General features: G+C 36.9%; 2 protein-coding genes across 2 annotated transcripts; both read right to left on the bottom strand.

Annotated features, from left to right (window-relative positions):
• Positions 1–13,020: 13,020 nt before the first annotated feature.
• On the bottom strand, positions 13,021–15,170 carry LOC142643992 (glycine cleavage system H protein 2, mitochondrial-like). The gene is made up of 2 exons (XM_075818688.1): positions 14,898–15,170; positions 13,021–13,463 (listed from the first exon to the last, which is right to left on the bottom strand). Exons 1-2 carry the CDS (start codon positions 15,168–15,170, stop codon positions 13,338–13,340), a joined length of 399 nt encoding a protein of 132 aa, XP_075674803.1. The 3' UTR covers positions 13,021–13,337.
• LOC142643470 (glycine cleavage system H protein 2, mitochondrial-like) lies at positions 15,009–20,925 on the bottom strand. The gene is made up of 3 exons (XM_075818116.1): positions 19,696–20,925; positions 16,992–17,249; positions 15,009–15,149 (listed from the first exon to the last, which is right to left on the bottom strand). The coding sequence occupies exons 1-2, from the start codon at positions 19,772–19,774 to the stop codon at positions 17,020–17,022; spliced, it is 309 nt and encodes a 102-aa protein (XP_075674231.1). The 5' UTR covers positions 19,775–20,925; the 3' UTR covers positions 15,009–15,149; positions 16,992–17,019.
• Positions 20,926–22,258: the final 1,333 nt, after the last annotated feature.

The following is a 22,258-nucleotide window of genomic DNA, read 5'->3' as shown; positions in this document are numbered from 1 at the left end:
TATTGGGTTTCATGAAATAATTGCCAAATAGTATTTGGGCTTTAGGAAATAGTTGAAATAGTTGCCAAATAATATTGGGCTTTATGAAATAGTGGAAATAGTTGCCAAAATAATATTGGGCTTCATGAATTAATTGCCAAATAATATTTGGGCTTTAGGAAATAGTTGTCAAATTATATTTGGGCTTTGCTAAAATAGTGCCAAATTAGTATTTGGGCTTTTGAAAAATAGTGCCAAATTAATATTTGGGCTTTTGCAAAATAGTTTGAGATTTTTGTAAAAATATTGCCGTGTAGCAACGGGCTTAGAGAAGATGCCGTGTAGCAACGGGCTTAGAGATGCCGTGTAGCATGGGCTTAGAAAGGTGTCATGTAGCAACGGGCTTAAAGGTGCCGTATAGCAACAGGCTTAGTGAAGGGTTTTGTTGGGCTTTTTGGGTCTTGCCCACAAGTCAAGTGATTTTGGGCTTTTTGTGGAGGAAGCATAATTTTGTGGCCCAACGTTGGTAGTAAGGTGATGGGCATTTTTTTTTTTTTTGGGTGAAAACCCAAGTTGGACAATATATGAAATATAGTGCGTAGTATTTGTGAAAGGGCCCAAAGCAATTTGTAGGGCTTATATATGTAGGAAATATTTGCGGGAGCCCAATAGCATGGAGAATATTTAAGTAATATGTGGGAGATATTTATGTGGGCTTCAAAATAATTATTGGGCTTGTGTGGGTATTTTGTGAGTGGGCTAAAGAAATTAGGGCCCAGAAATGTGTACCTCAACAATCTTCATCCATAAGACCTCCTCAAATATCATTCTAGTCAACATGACATATCATTTGACTCTTACTTCCATTAACTTCTTCCACCACATTTGCTCATGGGTTTTTAAGTTTGACATCCTTATTACCATCAATCCGTCCTCAGACCAGTAAATGGCCTCGAACTAAGCCCATGGCCCAAAAACGCATCTTGGGCCTTTTATACCCCACAATAACCCCTCAAAACTTCATTTTTCTTTCCCATCGGGGAGAAAATTGAGGTTTTGACCCAACATAATAGCTTCTACATGTGAGAATGTCGTTTCCCACTCTTGTAACTGTTTCTGAAACTTCGAAGTCCATGATGCCTCATTAAATGCTCCAGGCGGTGCCCTGTCCTCCATATTCAATGGTGCGATGCAAATCCTACGGTCAAAATTTCTCCTTGAATTTTGAGCGGGATAACTCCCACTTAATCCTGCCTCTCATATAAAATGTTTGGGAGATCACCATTTTCCCATTACTTCATAAACCGGTTAGCCCTTAAGAATCCCTCATTTTCCTAACTCTCAAGAAGTTCCTGAAGAGTCATTTGTTCTTTCTCTTGTAAGTTTTCATGCTCCTAGGTTCTTTTTCTCCTCAACCATTCTCCTCGACCTCTTACTTTTTCCCCTTTTCCAAAATCTTCATTTTTATTTTGTTCAAATGGGTAGATTCAAAGACTTAGTAGACACTCCCACCGGTATGGATGGCTTTCGAGCCAAATACCACATTCCCCAGGGAGTTGGTTTAAGGTATTATGCCCCAAACCAAATACTTACCCATAGGAAAGAAGGGGAGGTCATCATTCCTATAATCGCATTCATAGAAGAAGGAATGACGCTTCCCATAGGGAGTGTAACCCAAGACTACTTGTATAACCATAGGTTATGCCTTCACCAATGTGCACCTAATGTATTTAGAATTTTAGGTAGCGTCGACGCTCTCAATGAGCAAATGGGTTTAAGACTCACATGGCGCGACGTTGTCCATATGTATGAGTGTCACTCGTTTGCTGACTTGGGGTATTACCTCAAGTCTAGGTCTAGCGTTGTTAGGCTTATCGTGTCTTCCCAAGTCCAACAAGGGCATGAAAGACGACTACCTAGTCGCCTCTGGGGAACGGTACGACGGTCTTCACTGCCCAATTCAGGAGGGAACACCAGGTGTAACTCCATAGGATTAGGCCCCTTGGCACGAGATTTAGTTCTTTTAACGTTATCATTCATTTTTTGTTTTAAATTCATTTCCTTTTAGTGGCAGATTTTATTGATCTGACCATGATTTGCTCCTCGGATGTTTTTGCAAACAAGCAACACGTAGCGCCCCGCTTAAGCCTAGCCAATGTCAAAGACTTAAACAGAGTTTTAAGGTCCGAGGTGTTTGTGAGTAAAGACGGGCAGCTAAGGGCAGTCCATCTCATCTTGGGCTTTGAGCCAATATTGACCGTCTTCCAAGACGTAGGTAATGCAATCACAGCGGGTGACCGTAGGCGCCGAAGAATAGACGTCTTTAAAGTAGGATTTCTTGCCCGACAAGACCTGTCCGACGAGTCTCCTCCCCTCCTTCTCGCACACCCAATAGCAGCAATCCCCCCTCCTGTACGTCCCGAAGTAGCAACTTCTAGGGAGGAATCTACCTCCTCACGCTTGTCTCTCAAGGAGGAAATAGACCAATTCCAACTTGAGAAACAAGAAGAGCAGCAAATCAATCCAATCGACCTCTTAGACTCCGAGAGTGAGCTCGATAGATCAACAGCTCATTGCCCTCCTTTGATAATCGTTAAGGTAGATAGCGAGGCTGAGGAAGAATCAATGGCTTTGAATCTAAGGAACGGCTTGAAGGATTTAATGGCTGCTAGGCATAAATGGTCATCATCCAAAGAGGCCCCTAAAACCCAACTTCCACCCACCCTTCCACCTAACCGTCCTCCTCCTATAACCACAACCAGCCTACTTCCTATGGATAACTTGAAGAAGAAGAGGAAGGAGCAAGAACTAGAGGAGGGAGAAGTGGTCCCTCCAAATAGGGCTAAACAACAAAAAATTGCAAAAGATAAACGGGTCACTCCCGCGGACCACAAGGAGGATCCAACTGCAACCGAGATGCTCCAGCAACACGTTTGGGCTCCTCGACTGGAGTTGGATGGCACCACCATCCCATGGGATTCCTCTATTAGAGAATTCCAAAGGGGGCATTCTGCCTACCTTGCTAAAGCTTTGGAGAAACCCATTCTCTTGCCAAGAGACATGGATGCTTTGAAGAACATGAGGCAGCAAGACCTCTTCCTGTCGTTGAAGAGAGAACTTGGCATGGTAAGTTCTACTATTGCTTATGTTAGATAAATTTTAAAGCTTCCTTTTAATCTTTTATTCTCTTACCTGCTCTCTTTTTCTCATTTATTAATTCCTTTGTCTTTTTTATACAGGCTATCCAGGAATTTTATATGGCCAAGGAGTGGGTCAAGGATGCTCGGAAGAACACCCAAGCTGAGGCCCAACTCCACGCCCAAACCATTAAAACCCTGGGGGCCGTGAAATAGGAAAAGCAGGAGCTGGCTGACAAATTGATCGCCGAGGAGAGGGCGCGTAGGAGCGCAAAGTCTGGCTTAAACAGCGTAGAGACCTAGGTTGAAGACCAGCGCAAGCAGCTTCATTTGAAGGAAATTGATCTGGCCAAGCAGCAGCAACTGATTCTGGAGCTCAAGGCAGAATTGGAGAAAGCCAAAGCCTCTGCTTGGGCGGCCGAGGAAGTTGTGGAGGCCACAAAACAAGCATCCTACAACCGCAGAGTAGAAGAAACAAAAATTCGGTTAGCTAAAAAGCTGGCCGAGGTGTGTAGGGATTACTACAAGGAAACTTGAGAGAAAGCCCTTGACCTTGCAGGGATCTCTGCTTCCTTAGAGTGGAGGCAACTTGGGAAAGTGTAGTTCCATCTTGACATTCATAAGATCCCAGTTGACCCTACACCTTCTCCTACCACTGCTCTAGAATCTTCTGGGCAGCCCCTTGCTACATAGGGTCTTCCTCCGCCCCCTGAAGCTTCCAAAGGATCCACCTAAACTAGTGATGAAGGCCAAAAGGGCAAGGTTGGCAAGGATAAAGGTAAGGGCAAGGAGGCCAAGCCCCCCTCCGAGGCCAAGGATGCTGCTAAGGCCAAGGACAATGCCAAGGCCAAGGATGCTGCCAAAGCCAAGGACAATGCCAAGGCCAAGGATGCTGCCACGGCCAAGGATGCTGCTAAAGACAAAGCTAATGTGGTCAGAGTAAAGGAGGTAGAGGCCAAATCCAAAGAAGACCATCCCCCTCCAGCCAAAGAAGACCTTGCTCCTACAGCCAAAGCTTAGCCCCTAGGATTTTACTTCTTTTGTAATTTTTTCTTTATATCTTTTCTTTGATGATGGCATTTTGCCACTATGTAATCATGTTTTTGTAAGCAAATTGCCTCTTACCGATAGTTAAGTAAATGAAAATTACAAGTTCTTTGTTCATGATAGTTATGTTTATACCCTTTCCTTGTGTAACTCTTGTCTTTCTTAGTACCTAACTAGAGAGGCAATGAGAAATTCTCCATAAATAATAATTTCCTATCTATTCAACAGATCCAAGAGTTACTAAGTCAACAATATTAATAAATCACCCTTGCAATTTTAAAATCTATAAATTACAACAGAGTAATCATTCGCATCATTCCATATAGACCTGAAGCTCTTGATGAAGCATCCAGATATTGACCAGACCACAAATATATATATGATATACTTGCAAATGCTTTAAGTGATGCTCATGAACCTTAGTTTGCCCAGATCACTATGGTCCGAGGAGCAAAATGTAACTAACATCAATTTCCACACTTAGAAAAATAATAGAATATATAGTAATTTTTCCCAAGGCATGTGGTCTGAGGAACCAAGCATAACCAAGGTTCTGTTTGATACTTAGAGAAATAGCTGAAGATATCAATTTTCTCAAGGTATGTGGTCCAAGGAGCCAGGCATAGCTAAGGTTTTGTTTGACACTTAGAGATAATGGAAGATATCAATTTTCCTAAGGTATGTGGTCCGAGGAGCCAAGTATAGCCAATGTTCTGTTTGATTCTTAGAGAAATAACCGAAGATATCAATTTTTCCAAGGTATGTGGTCCGAGAAGCCAAGTATAGCCAAGGTTCTATTTGACACTTAGAGATAATGGAAGATATCAATTTTTCCAAGGTATGTGGTCTGAGAAGTCAGGCATAGCCAAGGTTCTATTTGATTCTTTGAGAACTAATAAATGTAATGCATGAAGTAATAGGCTATATATAACAAAAAATATTTTCATTAATAATAATAACTTCGTAGGTTATTTACATTCCAGGGACGTGGTACAACATTTTCATCCAAGTCTTCAAGATAATAAGCCCATATTCCAACTACTGAAGTGATGTGATATGACCCTTCCCAGTTTGGCCCTAATTTTTTCCAAGCTGGATTTTTTTGCAGTACCCAAAACCTTCCTTAATACCAAATCCCCTGGCGCTAGTGGTCTTAACTTCACGTTCGAGTCATAACCCTATTTAAGCTTGTACTGATAATATGCTAGTTAAACCATGACTCTTTCCCTTCATTCTTCAACCTAATCCAAATTCATTTCTAACAACCCATCATTGTTGCTCAGACTAAAAGAACTCGTCATTAGCATTAGGAAACCTATTTCGAAAGGAACGACTACCTCGGCCCCATAAGTCATTGAAAATGGGGTCTCTCCTGTGGACCTACGAGGTGTAGTCCTGTAGGTCCAAAGGACATGTGGCAACTCTTCCACCCATCTCCCCTTAGTATCATCCAACCTCTTCTTAAGCCCATTAACTATTACCTTATTAATAGTGTCGGCCTGTTCATTCCCTTGCGGATACACCGAAGTGGAATATCTGTTTGTAATACCCAGATCACAGCAATATCTTCTGAAGGCTTTACTATCAAACTGAACGCCATTATCTAAGATAAGGGTATGAGGAATTCTAAACCGGGTGACAATATTTTTCCAAACAAATCTTCTTGCGTCCAGATTCCTGATATTTGATAGTGGCTTGGCTTTAGTGAAGTAATCCATGCAGACCAGCAACCATCTCATATTCCCTGCTGCCTTGGGGAAGGGCCCTACAATATCCAAGCCCCATTGAGCAAAAGGCCAAGGACTAGATAGAGGGTTGAGGACACCCCCTGGTTAATGAATGTTAGGAGCAAACCTTTGGCATTGGTCACACTTCTTTACATATTCCAGTATTTCCTTTTGCATATTAGGCCACCAGTATCCTTGGGTAAGGGCTCTATGAGACAAGGATCTTCCTCTTGTATGACTTTCACAAATCCCCTCATGCAATTCTTCTAGAAGTAACTCTGTTGCTTCAGGGTGTATACATGGCAAGTATGGTCCAGAAAAAGAGCGCTTGTATAACTTTTGATCCTCAGACAGTCAAAACCAAGGAGCCTTCCTACGTACTTTGTCAGCTTCAGATCTTTCCTCAGGTAAGATATTCTCTTTAAGATACAGCACAACGGAGTCCATCCAGCTAGGTTCCACTCTGATCTGATAAATACGAACTGTACCCACATTCATCTTAGTAGGCATACACAAATCTTCCACTAAAATGATCTGAGGTAAAGTCTGTGCCAAGGATGTTGGCAATGTGGCTAAAGAATCAGTATAAGTATTTCTGTTTCTGGAGATTTACACTAAGGTAAAAGATTTAAAATTTGATCACAGACGTCTAACCTGACTTAAATACTCCTACATCCTCAGATCTCTAGCTTCTAACTCCCTTTCCACTGGACCTATAACCAATCTTGAATCTGAGAACATTTCCACAGTTTTCCCTCCCATTTTCTGAACCATGGTCATTTCTACCAAGAAAGCTTCATACTCGGCTTCATTATTTGTCGCCAAGAAACCCATTTTCAAAGATTTTTCAATGACGATACTTTCTGGAGATATTATAATTAATCGCACTCCTGATCCTCTTTGATTTGCCGCACCATCCACGTACACCTTCCACCACAGAGATTCTTTCCTGGAAATCATGCTAACTAATTTTTCATCCATGTTTGACTTCTTTGTATTTTCTTCTAACGAGGGCTCCGCGAATTTGGCCACCAAGTCAACGAGGACCTGGCCTTTTACAGAATTGCGTGGCATATACTTGTTCCCCACTTGGCAATCCTTCCCGTAAGCACTCCGAAGTAGAGACTTAAGCGGGAGTTGGGTTAAAACCAAAACTGTGTGAGACTGAAAGTAATGGGAAAGCTTTCGCGTGACATGCACTACTGCCAAAATGACTTTTTCTAGTGGTAAGTAACGAACCTTAGCTTCATGGTATGATTTACTTATATAATAGATTGACCTCTGAACACCGTTGTCAACCTTTATCAGCACCAAGCTAATAGCATGGGAAACCACAGCAATATAAACAAACAATACCTCATTTACCTCGGGCCTAGATATAATGGGTGGCCGAGAAAGATTATCTTTAAGTTGTTGAAAAGCCAAAGCACACTCTTCAGTCCATTCAAATCCCTTCCATTTATTCAGCAACTAGAAAAAAGGCCTACATCTATCTGCAGACCGAGAAATAAACCGGTTTAAGGCAGCCATCATTCTTGTCAATCTCTAAACTTCCTTGGGATTATGAGGTGGCTGTAGTTGTTAATCGCCTTAACTTGATCAGGATTAACTTCGATTCCACGATGTGTAACCATAAAGCCCAGAAATTTACCAGATCCCACACCAAAAGAGCATTTGGAAGTATTTAGGCGCAACTTATGTTTCCTTAGTGTCTCGAAGACGTTTCCAAGATTCCTAACATGCTCGGACACCAATTTACTCTTTACCACCATGTCATCCACATAAACTTTAATACTCTTCCCAAATTGCGATTCGAATATCCTAGTCATCATCCTTTGGTAGGTAGCCCCTGCATTCTTCAAACCGAAAGGTATTACCTTGTAATGATAGTTTCCTGTAGGAGTGACGAAGGCTGTTTTCTCTTGATCATCCAAAACCAAAGGTATTTGGTAATAACCTTGAAAATCATCTAGAAAACTCATTCGAGGATACCCAACCGTGGCATCCACCAACTAATCAATGCGAGACATGAAGGATCATTGGGACACGCTTTATTCAAATCAGTAAAGTCTACACATACTCGCCACTTTCCATTCTTCTTCTTAACCACCACCATGTTGGCCAACCAATTAGGATAAAATACCTTTTAATAGCTCCTGCCTACTTAAGCTTAATTACCTCTTCCTTGATAGCTTCAGAATGTTCCTTAGATGGTTACCGAGGTGGATGCTTCCTTGGTGCAACTGCGGGGTTGACATTCAAATGATGACAAATGAAGCTCGGATCAACCCCAAGTGCCTCATAAGCATTCCAAGCAAAAACATCAAGGTTTCCCTTAAGGAACTTCATCAATTCCTCCTTCTCCTAAGGAGGTAGCTAAGCACCAACCTGAAAATACTTCTCTTTATCCTCACCTATAGAAACTCATTCTAAAGATTCACATTCTGCTTCCACCGATAGACCCCCTGATAACACCGGCTCCTTTAATTTGAGCACATATAACTAGGCAATAACAATAATATGTTTTATGTAATCCACATACATTTGGTAGTGATAATTCTGGAGCTTTAAGTGATATAGATTCTGTAACTAAAGATAATTCTAGAATTATTTTTTTGTCCTGAATATAATTCTGCAGCTTTATGTGCTGCATGTTTGCAGATTGTATATTTAGGTGATATATCTACCTATATTGCTTCATCAATAGCATGAGCAACTCATATGGGAATACCTATTTTGTTAAACTTGAAAATATAAGTCATTGTAGACTGAAATACTTATTATGTCAAAGCTTGATAAACATTTTTTTAGAAACATTTCTTGAATTTAGATTATATACAGTGTGTTGTTGTTGTTTACCTTAATAACTGGGATTTAGATTATATAAAATGCGACAGAGTGTTGTTTACCTACCTTAATCATTGCTGTTGTTGTTGATATAGATTTTGTAGGTGGTGGTAACCAATGATTATCAAATTTAATATTAAGCTAAATTGTCTGGTAATCCAAAAGCTAACATAAAAAAGTTACATTTTTTGATACGCCAAAAGATAACATAAAGCTACATTTTTTGAGCCACTCATACATCACTATCATTGACATCAATATCCAAAAAGTTATATCAAATTAGCATCATATAGGCTGCTTTTGTTTTGTCAACATACATAAACACACCAAAACAAACTACAAAAAAAATCCAAGACCCTATTGATGCCAGCTTTAGTTTCTTCACAACTCCTTTGTATTTGCCTATTTCAACATCCATCTTCAATTGATACTTTAGAGCTTCAATTTATCTTATTGCTTCATATTTGACATCTTCATCCTTCTTCATTGCTTCTTCTCTCACAAACCTTTCATGTCAATTTTTAGACGATTCAACACATGTTTTCCATACACAAATTTCAAGGTCATACCAATAAAAAAATCTTACATTATTGATGACCCCCCTCCCCCCTCCCAACACAATCCAATGAGAAACCAAATTCTAATCAGTGTAACAAAAAACAATACCAGATTTTTTTTTTTTTTTTTTGTTTTATAGGTAAATAAATCTTCACTCCAAATATGATGAAAAGGTACAAAGGAAAAGACAAAGCAGACATTCAGTGTGCTAAGAACCATAAAAGCAGAAAACTAAGATATAAGAAAAGTACAACTATCTAGCAAAGCCGGTAGGGAATTAAAAGTAAAAATTTCCAAAGTACAACTATCTATTTTGGCAGCTCAGGTTAGCATTTTCTTCTGAGCACTACTATCATTAGAGTTCATAATTTTGACATATGATATATCCATCTCTGCTTAGGAATCTTTTGAATCAAAGCAAGCAAACATGTATATTGCTTTAGATAAGCTGTTTGCTCTGTACAATGTCATGCTGCTTGAATCGCGATAAATTAAAGCTTTATTTGTGTATTATCTATCAATCTTTATCATCTACATTTTCACTAGCACAAAGCAAAGGCCAAATTTGCCAAATAGCAAAATTTTAGGAAACAAAATCACCCCGTTAAATTTATTTAGTTATGTAGCGCATTATTGGAATTTGAGTTCCAACTCAAAATCGAGTTTGGCAAACTCAGAGTTCTAAGCAATATGAGTTCTATTGCTTGGCATGCCACGCGAGCTGCTTTGAACTCAAGTTTGACATACAAACTCAAGTTCTAAAAATGTGCTACATGACTAAATAACTTTGGCTTAATGCGTTTCTCTTAAAATGTTGTTAAAATTATGCTATTTGGCAAATTTGGCCCAAAGCAAACATGCATAGTCAAACCTTGGCTATATATCTGTATGTCTACTAGTTTTCTACCTTTTTTTATTTGGAAACCAATATTACCATAAAATTAATTAACTTTTATTTTTTTCAGGACTTTGCGCTAAAATCGTCATAGAAGTTGACAAGTGATAATATCGAATGAAAATCATGGATAATAATTTTGTTCAGGTCACTCTTTGTGCTTATTCCCTCAGTTCAGATTATCCATGACATATGCACATACATGTATGTTGAAATGAAGAAAAATGACCTGAGAAAACACAAAGTCATTGCTCCACATGAATTGGAATTGAGGGAGAGACTGAGTTCAGGTTTTTAATTTGGGGTAATTTCAGTCTAAGTGTTTTTATGACTGGGATCTAGAACTAAGGGATTGAGCCGAGAAACTGAGAGAGACTGAAGGAAACAAGAGATTGGAGAGGAACTAATAAGTTACTGCTTCTGTAGCAGATGAAAGCAAGATTGACAAATGAGGGTCAAGTGATGTTTTAAGAGATTAAAATGGGGGCAATTCAATCATTTGATTATTGTAGTAAGTCTAAATTAGCTAACTAAAAGGCGGGATGTAAATTTTGCAAAAACAATAGTTTAGAGGGATTAAGCGTAAATTCTCATTGTTGTGTTACCATCATACTTGTAATGCACCAACACTTGTTGTACTTGGTGTAGATGTCTTCTAAAGTTCTGACCATTGGTAGGACAATGTATCCCACATTATAACAAACAAAACAATATATACATAAGCATCAAGAAATTAAACAAAACATAGAGAACAAAACTAACCTTGTCTTTTTTCTTTTTCTTTTTCGTTTTCTGTTTTTGTTCATAAAAAAAAATAAATAAATAAAAAATTTTAATTTAAAAAAAAAAAAAAAAAACCTTGTCTTTTTTGGATTTTAAAGGACATGTTTTGCTATTACGTCCAGCCCTTCTTACACTAAGACACTTGATGATGGTACCAGCTTTGCTTATCCTATATTTGTTTTTGGGTTCCGAAGGATCTCTCTCTCTCTTCTTCTTGCGTCTACCAAGTTGCACCTTATCTTTGGGTAGTGCCAAAAGGATCTATTGATGTCCTTTTCCACTGGTCCATGCTAGCCACATGACTTCAGGGGCAGTTCGAAATTTGTATATATATACAAATCACAAATTCAAGAAAAACTTTAACACACAAATTCAACCAAATCTCAGCATCATCATCATCACAAACACAAATACAAACATAATCGCTACAACAATCACCTTTTTCCCATCCATGGAAAAGTGGAAGTGAAAAGTGGTATAATTAGTGAAGCAAAGTTTGTGTAATGTCATCAATATTAACAGAACTTTCTTTCATTAAGAATTTCTTGTGTATTCTGTTTGAATGTTGTGAGATTTTTTTTTTTGTTGAAGGAAGTGTTGTGAAACTATATAAATTATTTGATAAGATATTTTTCTTCCTAAGTTTAAAATTTATTATTTTGACAAATTTCTGTACTAAAAATATCTCAACAAATTTCTCATCAAGTTTCAATGGCTGCTACTCAAATCCTAAATTCAAATGCCACTGTACTTCATGGCTCAACAAATTATTGTCCTACCTTTGGGGAGAATTTCCTCACTTATTCTAATGACTCCAAGGTATACATCTTCCACCTCACATTTTAGACCATATAATAACACTATTTTTTTAAAACAAAATATAAATTCTACTCTATCCTAATTTAAGTGTATATGTGTGTAAAGCTCTCTCTTAGAAATTTGAACTCCGGCCCTTACCTCCCACAAGCACTTACACTTGTGAAGTGACCATCGCATTAAAGATGTGCGGTGGTATTTCATATTCTATATTCAAATCTCCTAACCTTATATATCATCTTTAAACGACAATTACCAGTTAACTTAACTAGTAAAATCTATGATGGTTGAAAAAGAGATCTATGGTTCAATCTCAACCTCTACCAAAAACTAATTAGTGTCTTGGTCTGATATGCTCAAATAACAATGTTATATATTCTTAGCCATAAACCCTCTTTTGGTTGGGTTTTTTTTTATTTACTTTAATTTTAAGAGAGTTCTCAATTTGAATTCACAATCCAGTTAAAAAACAAGGATGTGTATTCCAATTATAAAAAAAAACAAGAATTAATTTTTAAAATGAGAAGTAGCGCCAATCTCAAAAGCTTAAGGTGATAAAAAAGTATAAATTTAAGAATGGGAGGTAGCGCCACTTCCAATAAGTTTGATTACAAACTTGGTTGTAGCATAAAGCTACAATTTTATTTAATATCTCTTTTATTATATGTGAATTTTGACAAATTCAGGGTTAGATTACATTTTTTATTCGTATATCCTCCATGCTCGCAAAATTTCCAAAAGATCTAAGATTTACAGCTATGTCATTAACTAATTGTTTAAATTGAAAATTTTTGTAATATAAAATTATGCATAAAAAGTAAGTTTATAGATCATATAGTAAATAAAACCAGGTAATTTTAATGGTGGTGCCTAGTAATTTTAATCCGGGCCCACCAAAATGCATCCCTCCAAATTGGAGAGAAAGCCAGGTAGAAAATTAGAGAAGAAACCCAAATGGTAAAGTGATATATCCTGGAAAAAAGAAGTAGATGGAAATGGAATAATTGAATAAATTAATGTGATTGAGTTATTATAACCTAACACCAAATTTGGGAGAATGATACCACTGACGAGATAGTAAAATGGAAATACAGGTTGCAATTAGCGAACGATGTTATTTAGCAGTAATGATTTAATTCCAAAGAATATAAATTTCTTTAGCATCCCTAGAAATCCACCTTCTGAACTTCATGTAACTAACAAGAGAAAGTGAAAAAGAAAGCGTTCACCATGCATCAAGAAAATGAGATCCCATATGTTGAATAAGTATTCAACTCAAACGAATATTATGAAAATGGTTCTCAAACCACAAACCTGCCTAAACAGCACCAATAGATGAAACTATAACCCAGAATGATTATTTGCTTAGGCTATCCACTAAATTTATAGCCCTTAGGTAACAAAAGAAGAACCTTGAAAGCACATGTTTGGATAAAAATAGAAAGAAAGATATGTGCACCACACACTACAAGGATTGTGTAATTTATCGTGAATATCCATGGACAACCCCTACATGAAAATTGCCCAAAGTTCTTTGTGGCCAGTCACTCAGTGAAAATCATCTTCTTCACAGAACTTGGTGTACTTATCTGCATCCATCAAGCTCTTCAGTTCACCACTATCGCTCACCTCAACCTTAATTATCCATCCTTTGTCATATGGGCTTGAGTTAATCTGCATCAAGACAGATACATCAGAAATAAGCAAAAAAGAAATGAAGGAAGAAACATATTCTTGATGGCAGAAAATAAGTCAAACTTAACCAGTTAAAGGAAACTGGAATTGTGAATGAATTTTTTAATACAATGAAGGTGGTTAACCAACATTTTCAGAGACATAAATTTGTTCAGATGACTACCAGCATCAACCTTAAGCTCAATAAGTTTAGTAGCATGAGAATTTCCCTTATGGTCTATTCTGCTCTTGATTGTTCTAAATATTGGCTACTAGGGACATTGCCTAACAACTTGCATACTAGAAGGGACTATATTTAACTATAGGCCATTTAAGGTAACTAAAAAAATAATTAAGGAAGAAGAAGGAAACTTGACTTAGAAGCCCTACCCAAAAGAAAGGGAAAGAAGAACCATGCAACACCAGACAAAAAGCAACATGGGGACAAGAAATGCAGGGCAAGATGAAGACAACAAAGAGAAATAGTAAAATATGCCCAGCTTTAATAGCTAGCACACAATTCAGGAGGTAAAATTTGTTCATAGTCAGACCTCTCTGAATTCAGAGCATTTAAATAAACAGAGACAAAATTTGAGCCTCTGACATGTTTCATTTATGCATTGATGTCAAAAGATGAAGATTGGACACGGTTCAAATCAGTTCATAACCCCTCCTCCCCCAAAATCTTAACTCTTAAGTGCATTAGCACAGAATTCAATTTTGAAATTGGAAAACCAGATTCCTTTTTTTTTAATAGATATTTTTTAGTTATCTTAAAATATTATCAAAACCACTTTTTGCAATTTCTTAGATTACAAAAATTGAACATTAGCTACATTAAATAAAGCAACACAAGGTATTTATCAGAACCACCAATTAAGTGATAGTAATTTATCACGAGAGTGATTGAGAAAATCAGAAATGAAAGGCATAAAAATTAATTGTAAGATTAGTAACATTTTAGGGGCAGTGGTACCTAGCACAAACATGGAGAAAACTAGTGCTGAATTGACCTATCACAAGCAATTGCAGCCCAGTGGTAGCTCTTCCCCTTAATGGGAAAACTATAGATAGGAAAAAGGCACAAGAGCACTTGCATGTACAATAAACATAAAGGACATTAGGTATCACACCCTTAACAAATGCAAAAGCAAGTTCAAATTGGCTGGCATTGTACTGAAACTCTAGTGTAGCTCCTAGTCTTAGATGATTCCCAATATTGAGACATTCAGTTACAGTCAACCATGAAAAAGAAAATACGGTTATCATTTCTCTCCTGTTCCAATCTATGACTTTACTTGCTGATCCAGACCCAATACCAAAAAAAAAAAAACACACACACACACACACACACACAAAACACAACACAACAAAACACAAAAATAAGAAAAAAAACATACAGCACTGAAACTCAAATTAGAAAAGGAGACTCACCAGACCAGGGGAGTCATTGAGCTCTTCATTTACTTCAACCACTATCCCTGAAATGGGAGAATTAATATCATTAGTTGCCTTGACACTTTCAACCACACCAAAGCTGTCGCCCTGTGATACTTGAGCTCCCACTTCCGGTAATTCAATGTAGACAACATCACCTAAATGATCCTGAGCATAGACGGTTATACCAACAGTAGCAGAATTCCCCTCAACTTTCACCCACTCATGAGAGTCAAGGTACTTAAGATCCTTCACAACCACATGTAACATGGAGAAAGCAGATCAATTTTCTAATAATCCAAAAAAGATCCCATCTCAACAATTATTTTTTTGATAGAAAAGAATACTTTATTTAAAAAAAGAAAGCATAAAGTAGCCAAAATAATTATGCCAAAAAAACAGAAGCTATGTACAGCAAGAAAGAGACTCTAAAAACATGGGAACGGAGTCACTAGATGTGAATCCCTAAGCATGAGACCAATCAAACAAAGTGTCTACAAATGAGGCAATGAGCTTGTCCCCCATACTCTCCAAATCCTCAAACGTAAGCTTGTTTTGTTCCTCCAGATTGTCCATATCAAGCATAATGGCACCAAGTTCCTAATACCCGAGGAGTGCTTCCCCAACCAATTGCACCACCCAAAGAAAAGGTCAACCACTCTCTCAGGTAAAACAAGAGACACAAAAAGATCTCAAAGCAAAACTCCACAATTGCAACCTTGCAGTGAACCAAAAAGTGATCCACTGCCTCTCCACTACACCGACACACACAACACCACTCCACTATAGTAAAGCCTCTTCCCCTTAAGTGATTCTATATCTAGAAATGAAAAGATATTGCTGCATACTACAAAATCAATGAACTAGATTATCATTTGTATTGGAGAACCATCTTTATTCCATTCGGATATATCAATTAGAAATTTTATCAGATAACTTCCTATGAGAAAACAGGACACCAATAAAATAATTGAGAGAGAGAGAGAGAGAGAGAAGAGCAATGCACTGACAAATTAAGAATTTGGCGTGTTAGGCTTCAGAAGCATTTAAAACCCTTTTACATCTATAAAATTCCTTCTTTGTTCTTAGAAATTCTCTTAAAAAATGAGCCACTGGTATCTTTAGTCCCATGACATTTTTTTTTTTTTTTGATAAGTAGTCCCATGACAAATTTAAATCTCAAAGAAGTGTGTTCAATAAGTCAAATAATAATCATGGTAATAGTGTGTTCAACAATCATATTACATTTGAGATATCACACATCCTATATTTCATAGGATTTAATTAAAAAAATATGCACCGCACTTTCCACCACTGTAGCAACAGATCATTGTCCATACTGACAGCAACTACCTCCAAACAAACACACTTGGGTTTGAATTTTCAACAAATTATATGTGACAGACAATGGCTTAGGTTTCATTTTTCATTAAAAAGAAACAATTATAGGAATAATGAACCTAAGATTAATCACAATAATCGACCTAAGGAATAATCCCCTTAATGGGAAGGCTATAGATAAGCAGAGGGTATTGATAAAAAGAAGATAGGTATTGGAATGAGCTACTTGCATTGAATAGAGAGAGAGAGAGAGAGGGGGGGGGGGGGGGGGGGGGAAGAAATAACAGGCTATCAGAAAGCAACTGTGTATCAAAGTTTCAACACATGCTAAGAAACGAAGAACCTCCAAAAAAATAAAAGATGAGAGAGAGAGAGAGAGAACGAGAGAGTCAGCTTAATGTGGTAAGTAAAGCTCGTTGACTGACTCTACAATCTTTTATTGTGGAAGAAAAAGTCTCTAGAGCACTTGTGCTTGGGATCTCATGTAAAATAAACAAACATAGGCTATCACATCCTTAACAAATGCAAAAGCAAGTTCAGATTGGCTGGCAATGTACTAAAACTCTAGCATAGCTCCTAGATGATTGGCAATAAAGAGTCATTCAGTTTCAGTCAACCATGAAAAAGAAAATATGGTTATCTTTTCGCTCTTGTTCCAATGTATGAGTTTACTTGTGAATCCGGGCCCAAAAAAATAAAAAACCTACATAACATAAGGCACTGAAACTCAAATTAGAAAAGGAGACTCACCAGACCAGGGGAATCATTGAGCTCTTAATTACTTCAACCAATTTCCCTGAAATGGGAGAATCAATATCACTAGTAGCCTTAACACTTCAACCGCACCAAAGCTGCTGCCATGTGATACAGGAGCCCCCACTTCCAGTAATTCAACATAGACAACATCACCTAAATGATCCTGAGCATGGTCGATTATACCAACAGTAGCAGAATTCCCCTCAACTTTAACCCACTCGTGAGAGTCAAGATACTTAAGATCCTTAACAACTGCATGTAAAATGGAAAAGAAAAGTATAAGCAAAATAGGCACGACAATTTTCTAAGAATCCAAGAAAGATCTGATTTCCACAATTACCAAAATCAATATTAACTAAAGTGATTCTGTATCTAGAAATGAAAAGATTAGAACTATCTTTATCCCATATTTATACATCGATTAGAAATTTGATTGGATAACTTCATATAAGATAACAGAACTCCGATAAAAATATATATATATAAAAAAAAAATTAAAAAAAAAATTGAGAGAGAGAGCTGAGCAATGCACTTACAAATTAAGAATTTTTTTGGTTAACCTTGCAGAAGCATTCAAAACCCTTTACATTTTCTTTGCAATACTCTTGACACCCCACATGCTGTTGGAGCGTGTTTATGATTACATTTTCATTAAATAAGCTGCTTTTTCTATAAGTACATACCTGAATGAAAAATGCTAGTGCCACAATAGGTGCACAACTTTTGCCACAACTTGCCCACATGGCAAATTGTGAGTGGCAAGTTGTGGACCCACATAGACCCACCATTTTTTCTCCACCACTCACAACTGTCCAAATGGGCAAGTTGTGTCATTTCTTGTGGTCCTAGCAATTTTCTGCTTAAATTGAAATGGAGAGAGGTCCTTGAAATCAGAGTTTGACCACCTAAAAAATAACAGCCTATTGACTTTACAGAACTTTGTACAAACACATGCGTTTGCAAATGATGAAGTGAGACGAACCATATTGTAAGCACACTGTTCAACCTTTTAATTTTATTGACAAGAAATGAACACACTCAGTGGGTCTTAAACCCACAAACTTACCCTCCACCATGATTTTACAAAGATAAGAAGGTGTCATTTGGGCTAGAGTTCATTGTGCCAAAAGAAAATACAACACATATTTTTTTCAAAGTGTGGGGAAAAAATTAATAAAGAGTTGAAAAATAGCTGAACGAAGAAAATAAAGGAAAATATTGCTGCAAGCGCCAATTTTGCCTTGGTGAGGACCATTTAAATTTAGAGAAACAGAGGAATCTGTGAACGAGTTGAAATGGAGGTAGAGATGATTATCAGAAAAATTACATCTTTATGGTTTTCTTGCATAACAACCTGTACAGGAAAATTCAACTACATTTTTCATACAGAATCATGGAAACAATAACAATAACAATACAAGTACAATGCATGCCAGCATCCATTTCTAATGAACAAAAAATGCATTGATAGGAAAATAATATTTAAGATAAAAAATTCAGATTTAGTACATCATTTTGAACAACCTTTAATAGTTGAAACTTTTTAATAAGTAATCAATATATTTCTCCACTGACAAGCCAAATTAACATTCTGAATTTGGTCGTATTTCATAACCATCATCATCTTTCTTACAAAGACTCTAAGAGTGTATTAGCCTAAATTCGTCCATATCAATAATAACAGTAAACCCTGTAAAGTGCATTACTTTAAGGTAAAGCTTAGATTTGTACCAGCAGTAATATTCTATACACTTTCCAGTGAAGGTAATTGCAATTATAAAATTTGGACCCAAAATTCACAACAAATTTTTATGTGAATAAAAGGATATCTACAACTGCTCATACTCTTTCAAATTTTTAAACTCTGGACATAAAAATTGAAGCTTAAATTCCTTCTGGAAAATTTTGACTTCAACAATGGTAGAGTAAACAATTTCCACATCACTGATAAATATAACTGTCTCTTATAATGGTACGCCTAAAGGTTATTCTATGTTGTTCTATACTTGTATTTGTCTGTGAATGTGACATCATGCAACAAAGTGAAAATGAACAGAATACATTAGATTCTCACAAATTGAAAGTCCAAACATCACACTATATCAACCAACTTTCCACCACTGTAGCACAGATCATGGTCCATACTGACAGCAACTACTTCAAAACATTCAGACTCGGGTTTGAATTTTTGACAAATTATGTGACAAACAATGGCTTAGATTTCATTTTCATTAAACATAAAAATAAAAATTATAGAAATAATTGGCCTAACATTAATCACAATTCCAGAACAACAAAAAATTGATCAAACTATAAAAAGTATAGCTTTCACAGACACACAAACAAACACACACAGTATATTGATATAAGAATGCCCAGATTCAAGAACTTATTGATCTATGCTGTAAAAAAGTCCAAAACTTTGAAAATACGATACCAATCACAACGACAAACAATCCAAAATTCAAGAACCCATCATCTCAGCAGTAATAAAAACCAAAACTTGGTAGCTAAAGATGATACCAATGAAAAAAATAAAACAGACCCCATTTCCAAAAACCAATATTCTGATCAAAGAATCATAGATCAACCATTTTTACTAACTAACACATAAATGAGTGATCCAAATCCACATTTTAATATATACATATAAAAGGAAAATAAAGAACAATCCATCAGAGCAAAGTCTGATATATACCAGAAGCAAACCCTCCGTGGAACGCTGAGATCCTGAGGTATGAGGCAGCCCTTGAAGCCCACAACAACCTTGAAGCCATGTTGGAAACTTTAAACCCAAAAACAAAAAACACAGCCCTTTCTGTTTCTCTCCCTCAACACACAACACGCTACACAAATATTTGTTTCTCTTATAAATTCTAATAATACAAGGTGGGTTTTGGAGAGTTGGTGGGGGTGTTCCAAACATCCAATCACTATATTTTTAAGCCACCAGCGAGAAGAACTTTGGAGCCAGTTGAGAATTTTGGGTAGTTTAGAATGTTCTATAAGGAAGGGGAGAGCATGACCCTCAACATGTGAGGCTCCCTTCAATTCTGAATCAGAACATCCTTTGCCTACAGAACAACTTTTGCTTAGGCATTGGGTTAATGTTGATGTTGGTGCATTGCAGGATGGTAGTATATCACTCAATTTAATGGAATAGATGATATAAGAGGAAATGCCCTTGTACACAGAGACAAACATACAGAAGCTTATAAAACCCTAAAATTCAAAAATCCCAAAATCAAAAAGAGTCATAAAAATAAAGCCAATTAAACTAAAAAGTCAATGAAATAATTCAACCCCAGCCACCCTAATACAAAACCATCAAGCCGAACCCAATTGCATAATAAAACCCATAATATTATGCCTTTAACTGCAAGTAATTTATCACGAGAACAATTGAGAAAACTAGAAATGAAAGGCAGAAAACTTAATTGTAACATTAGTTCTGTTGAGCTACTTGCATTGGAGAGAGAGAGAGAGAAGGAGGGGTGGTGAAGGATATAACATGCTATCAGAAAGCGATCGTGTTTCACTGTTTCAACACATGCAAAGAAAAGAAGAACCTCCAAAAGAATAAAAGATGAGAGAGTCAGCTTAATGTGGTAAGTAAAGCTTGTTGACTGACTCTACAAACTTTGATTGGGAAAGAAAAAAACAGGCTCAAGAGCACTTGTGCATGGATTCTCACGTAAAATAAACGAACATAACATCAGGTATCACATCCTTAACAAATGCAAAAGCAAGTTCAGATTGGTTGGCAATGTATTGAAACTCTAGTGTAGCTTCTAGATGATTGGCAATATAGAGACATTCAGTTTCAGTCAACAATGAAAAAAGAAAATATAGTTATCATTTCCCTCCAGTTCCAATCTATAAATTTACTTGTGGATCCAGAACCACCCCCCCCCCCCCCAAAAAAAAAAAAAACCCTACATAACATAAGGCACTAAAACTCAAATTAGAAAAGGAGACTAAACAGACCCAGGGAGTCATCGAGCTCTTACTTTACTTCAACCACTTTCCAAAAAATGGGACAATAAATATCACTACTCACTAGTTGCATTGACACTTTCAACCACACCAAAGCTGCTGCCCTGCGATACAGGAGCCCCCATTTCTAGTAATTCAACAGACAACATCACCTAAATAATCCTGAGCATGGTTGGTTATGCTAACAGTATCAGAATTCCCCTCAATGTTAATCCACTCATGAGAGTCAAGATCCTTCACAACAGCACGTATAATGCAGAAGAAAAGTATAAGCACAATATGCAGGTCAATTTTCAAAGAATCCAACAAAGACGTGATATCAACAATTCCCAAAATCAATATTAAATAAAGTGATTCTGTAACTAGAAATGAAACGATATTGCAGAATGCTACAAAATCAATGAACTAGATTATCATTTATATAAGAGAACTATCTCTATTCTATATGGATATATCGATTAGAAATTTGATTGGATAAGTTTATGAGAAAACAAAACTCCAATAAAAAAATTGAGAGAGAGAGAGAGCTGAGTAATGCAATGACAAATGAAGAATGTTGCTTGTTAAGCTTGCAGAAGCATTCAAAACCCTGACATTAATCACAATTCCAGCACAACATGAACTGACCTCACACAGAGAGACAATATATTGATATATGAATACCCAGATTCAAGAACCCACTGACCTCAGCACTAACATAAATCAAAATTTGGTAAATATATATGATACCAATGACGAACAAAAAAAAAAAAAAAAAAAAACATTTCCAAAAACCAATATCCTGATCAAAGAATCATAGATCAACCATTTCAAGCAACTAATACAAAAATATAAATGAGAGATCCAAATCCACATCTGCGTCTCTCTGATTGATATATAAAAGGCAAATAAAGAACAACCCATCAAAGCAAAGTCCGATAAATACCAGAAGCAGAGCCTCGGTGAAACACAAAGATCCTGAAGCCATGTTTGAATGAAAACTTTGAAGTCTGAAGTCTGAACCACACCCCCCCCCCCCCAAAAAAAAAAAAATCTGTTTTTTTTTCTGTTTCTCTCTCCCTCAAGAGTCAACAGAAACATGCAACACTATATACTTTTTTGTTTCTCTTACAATAATACCTGGTGGGGTTAGGAGAGAAGAATTTTGGAGGCGGTTGTGTGTTCTGTAAGGAAGGGAAGACCATCGGATCGCCATGGCCATGCTCATCTTCAATTCTGAATTGCACATATTGAATAAACAAAGACACAATTCCTCCATTAAAACC

This window comes from Castanea sativa, chromosome 7, assembly GCF_040712315.1.
Source record: "Castanea sativa cultivar Marrone di Chiusa Pesio chromosome 7, ASM4071231v1".
Lineage (NCBI taxonomy): Eukaryota > Viridiplantae > Streptophyta > Magnoliopsida > Fagales > Fagaceae > Castanea > Castanea sativa.
The sequence above is the reverse complement of the archived record's forward strand: the minus strand, read 5'-3'. Positions and strand labels throughout refer to the sequence as shown.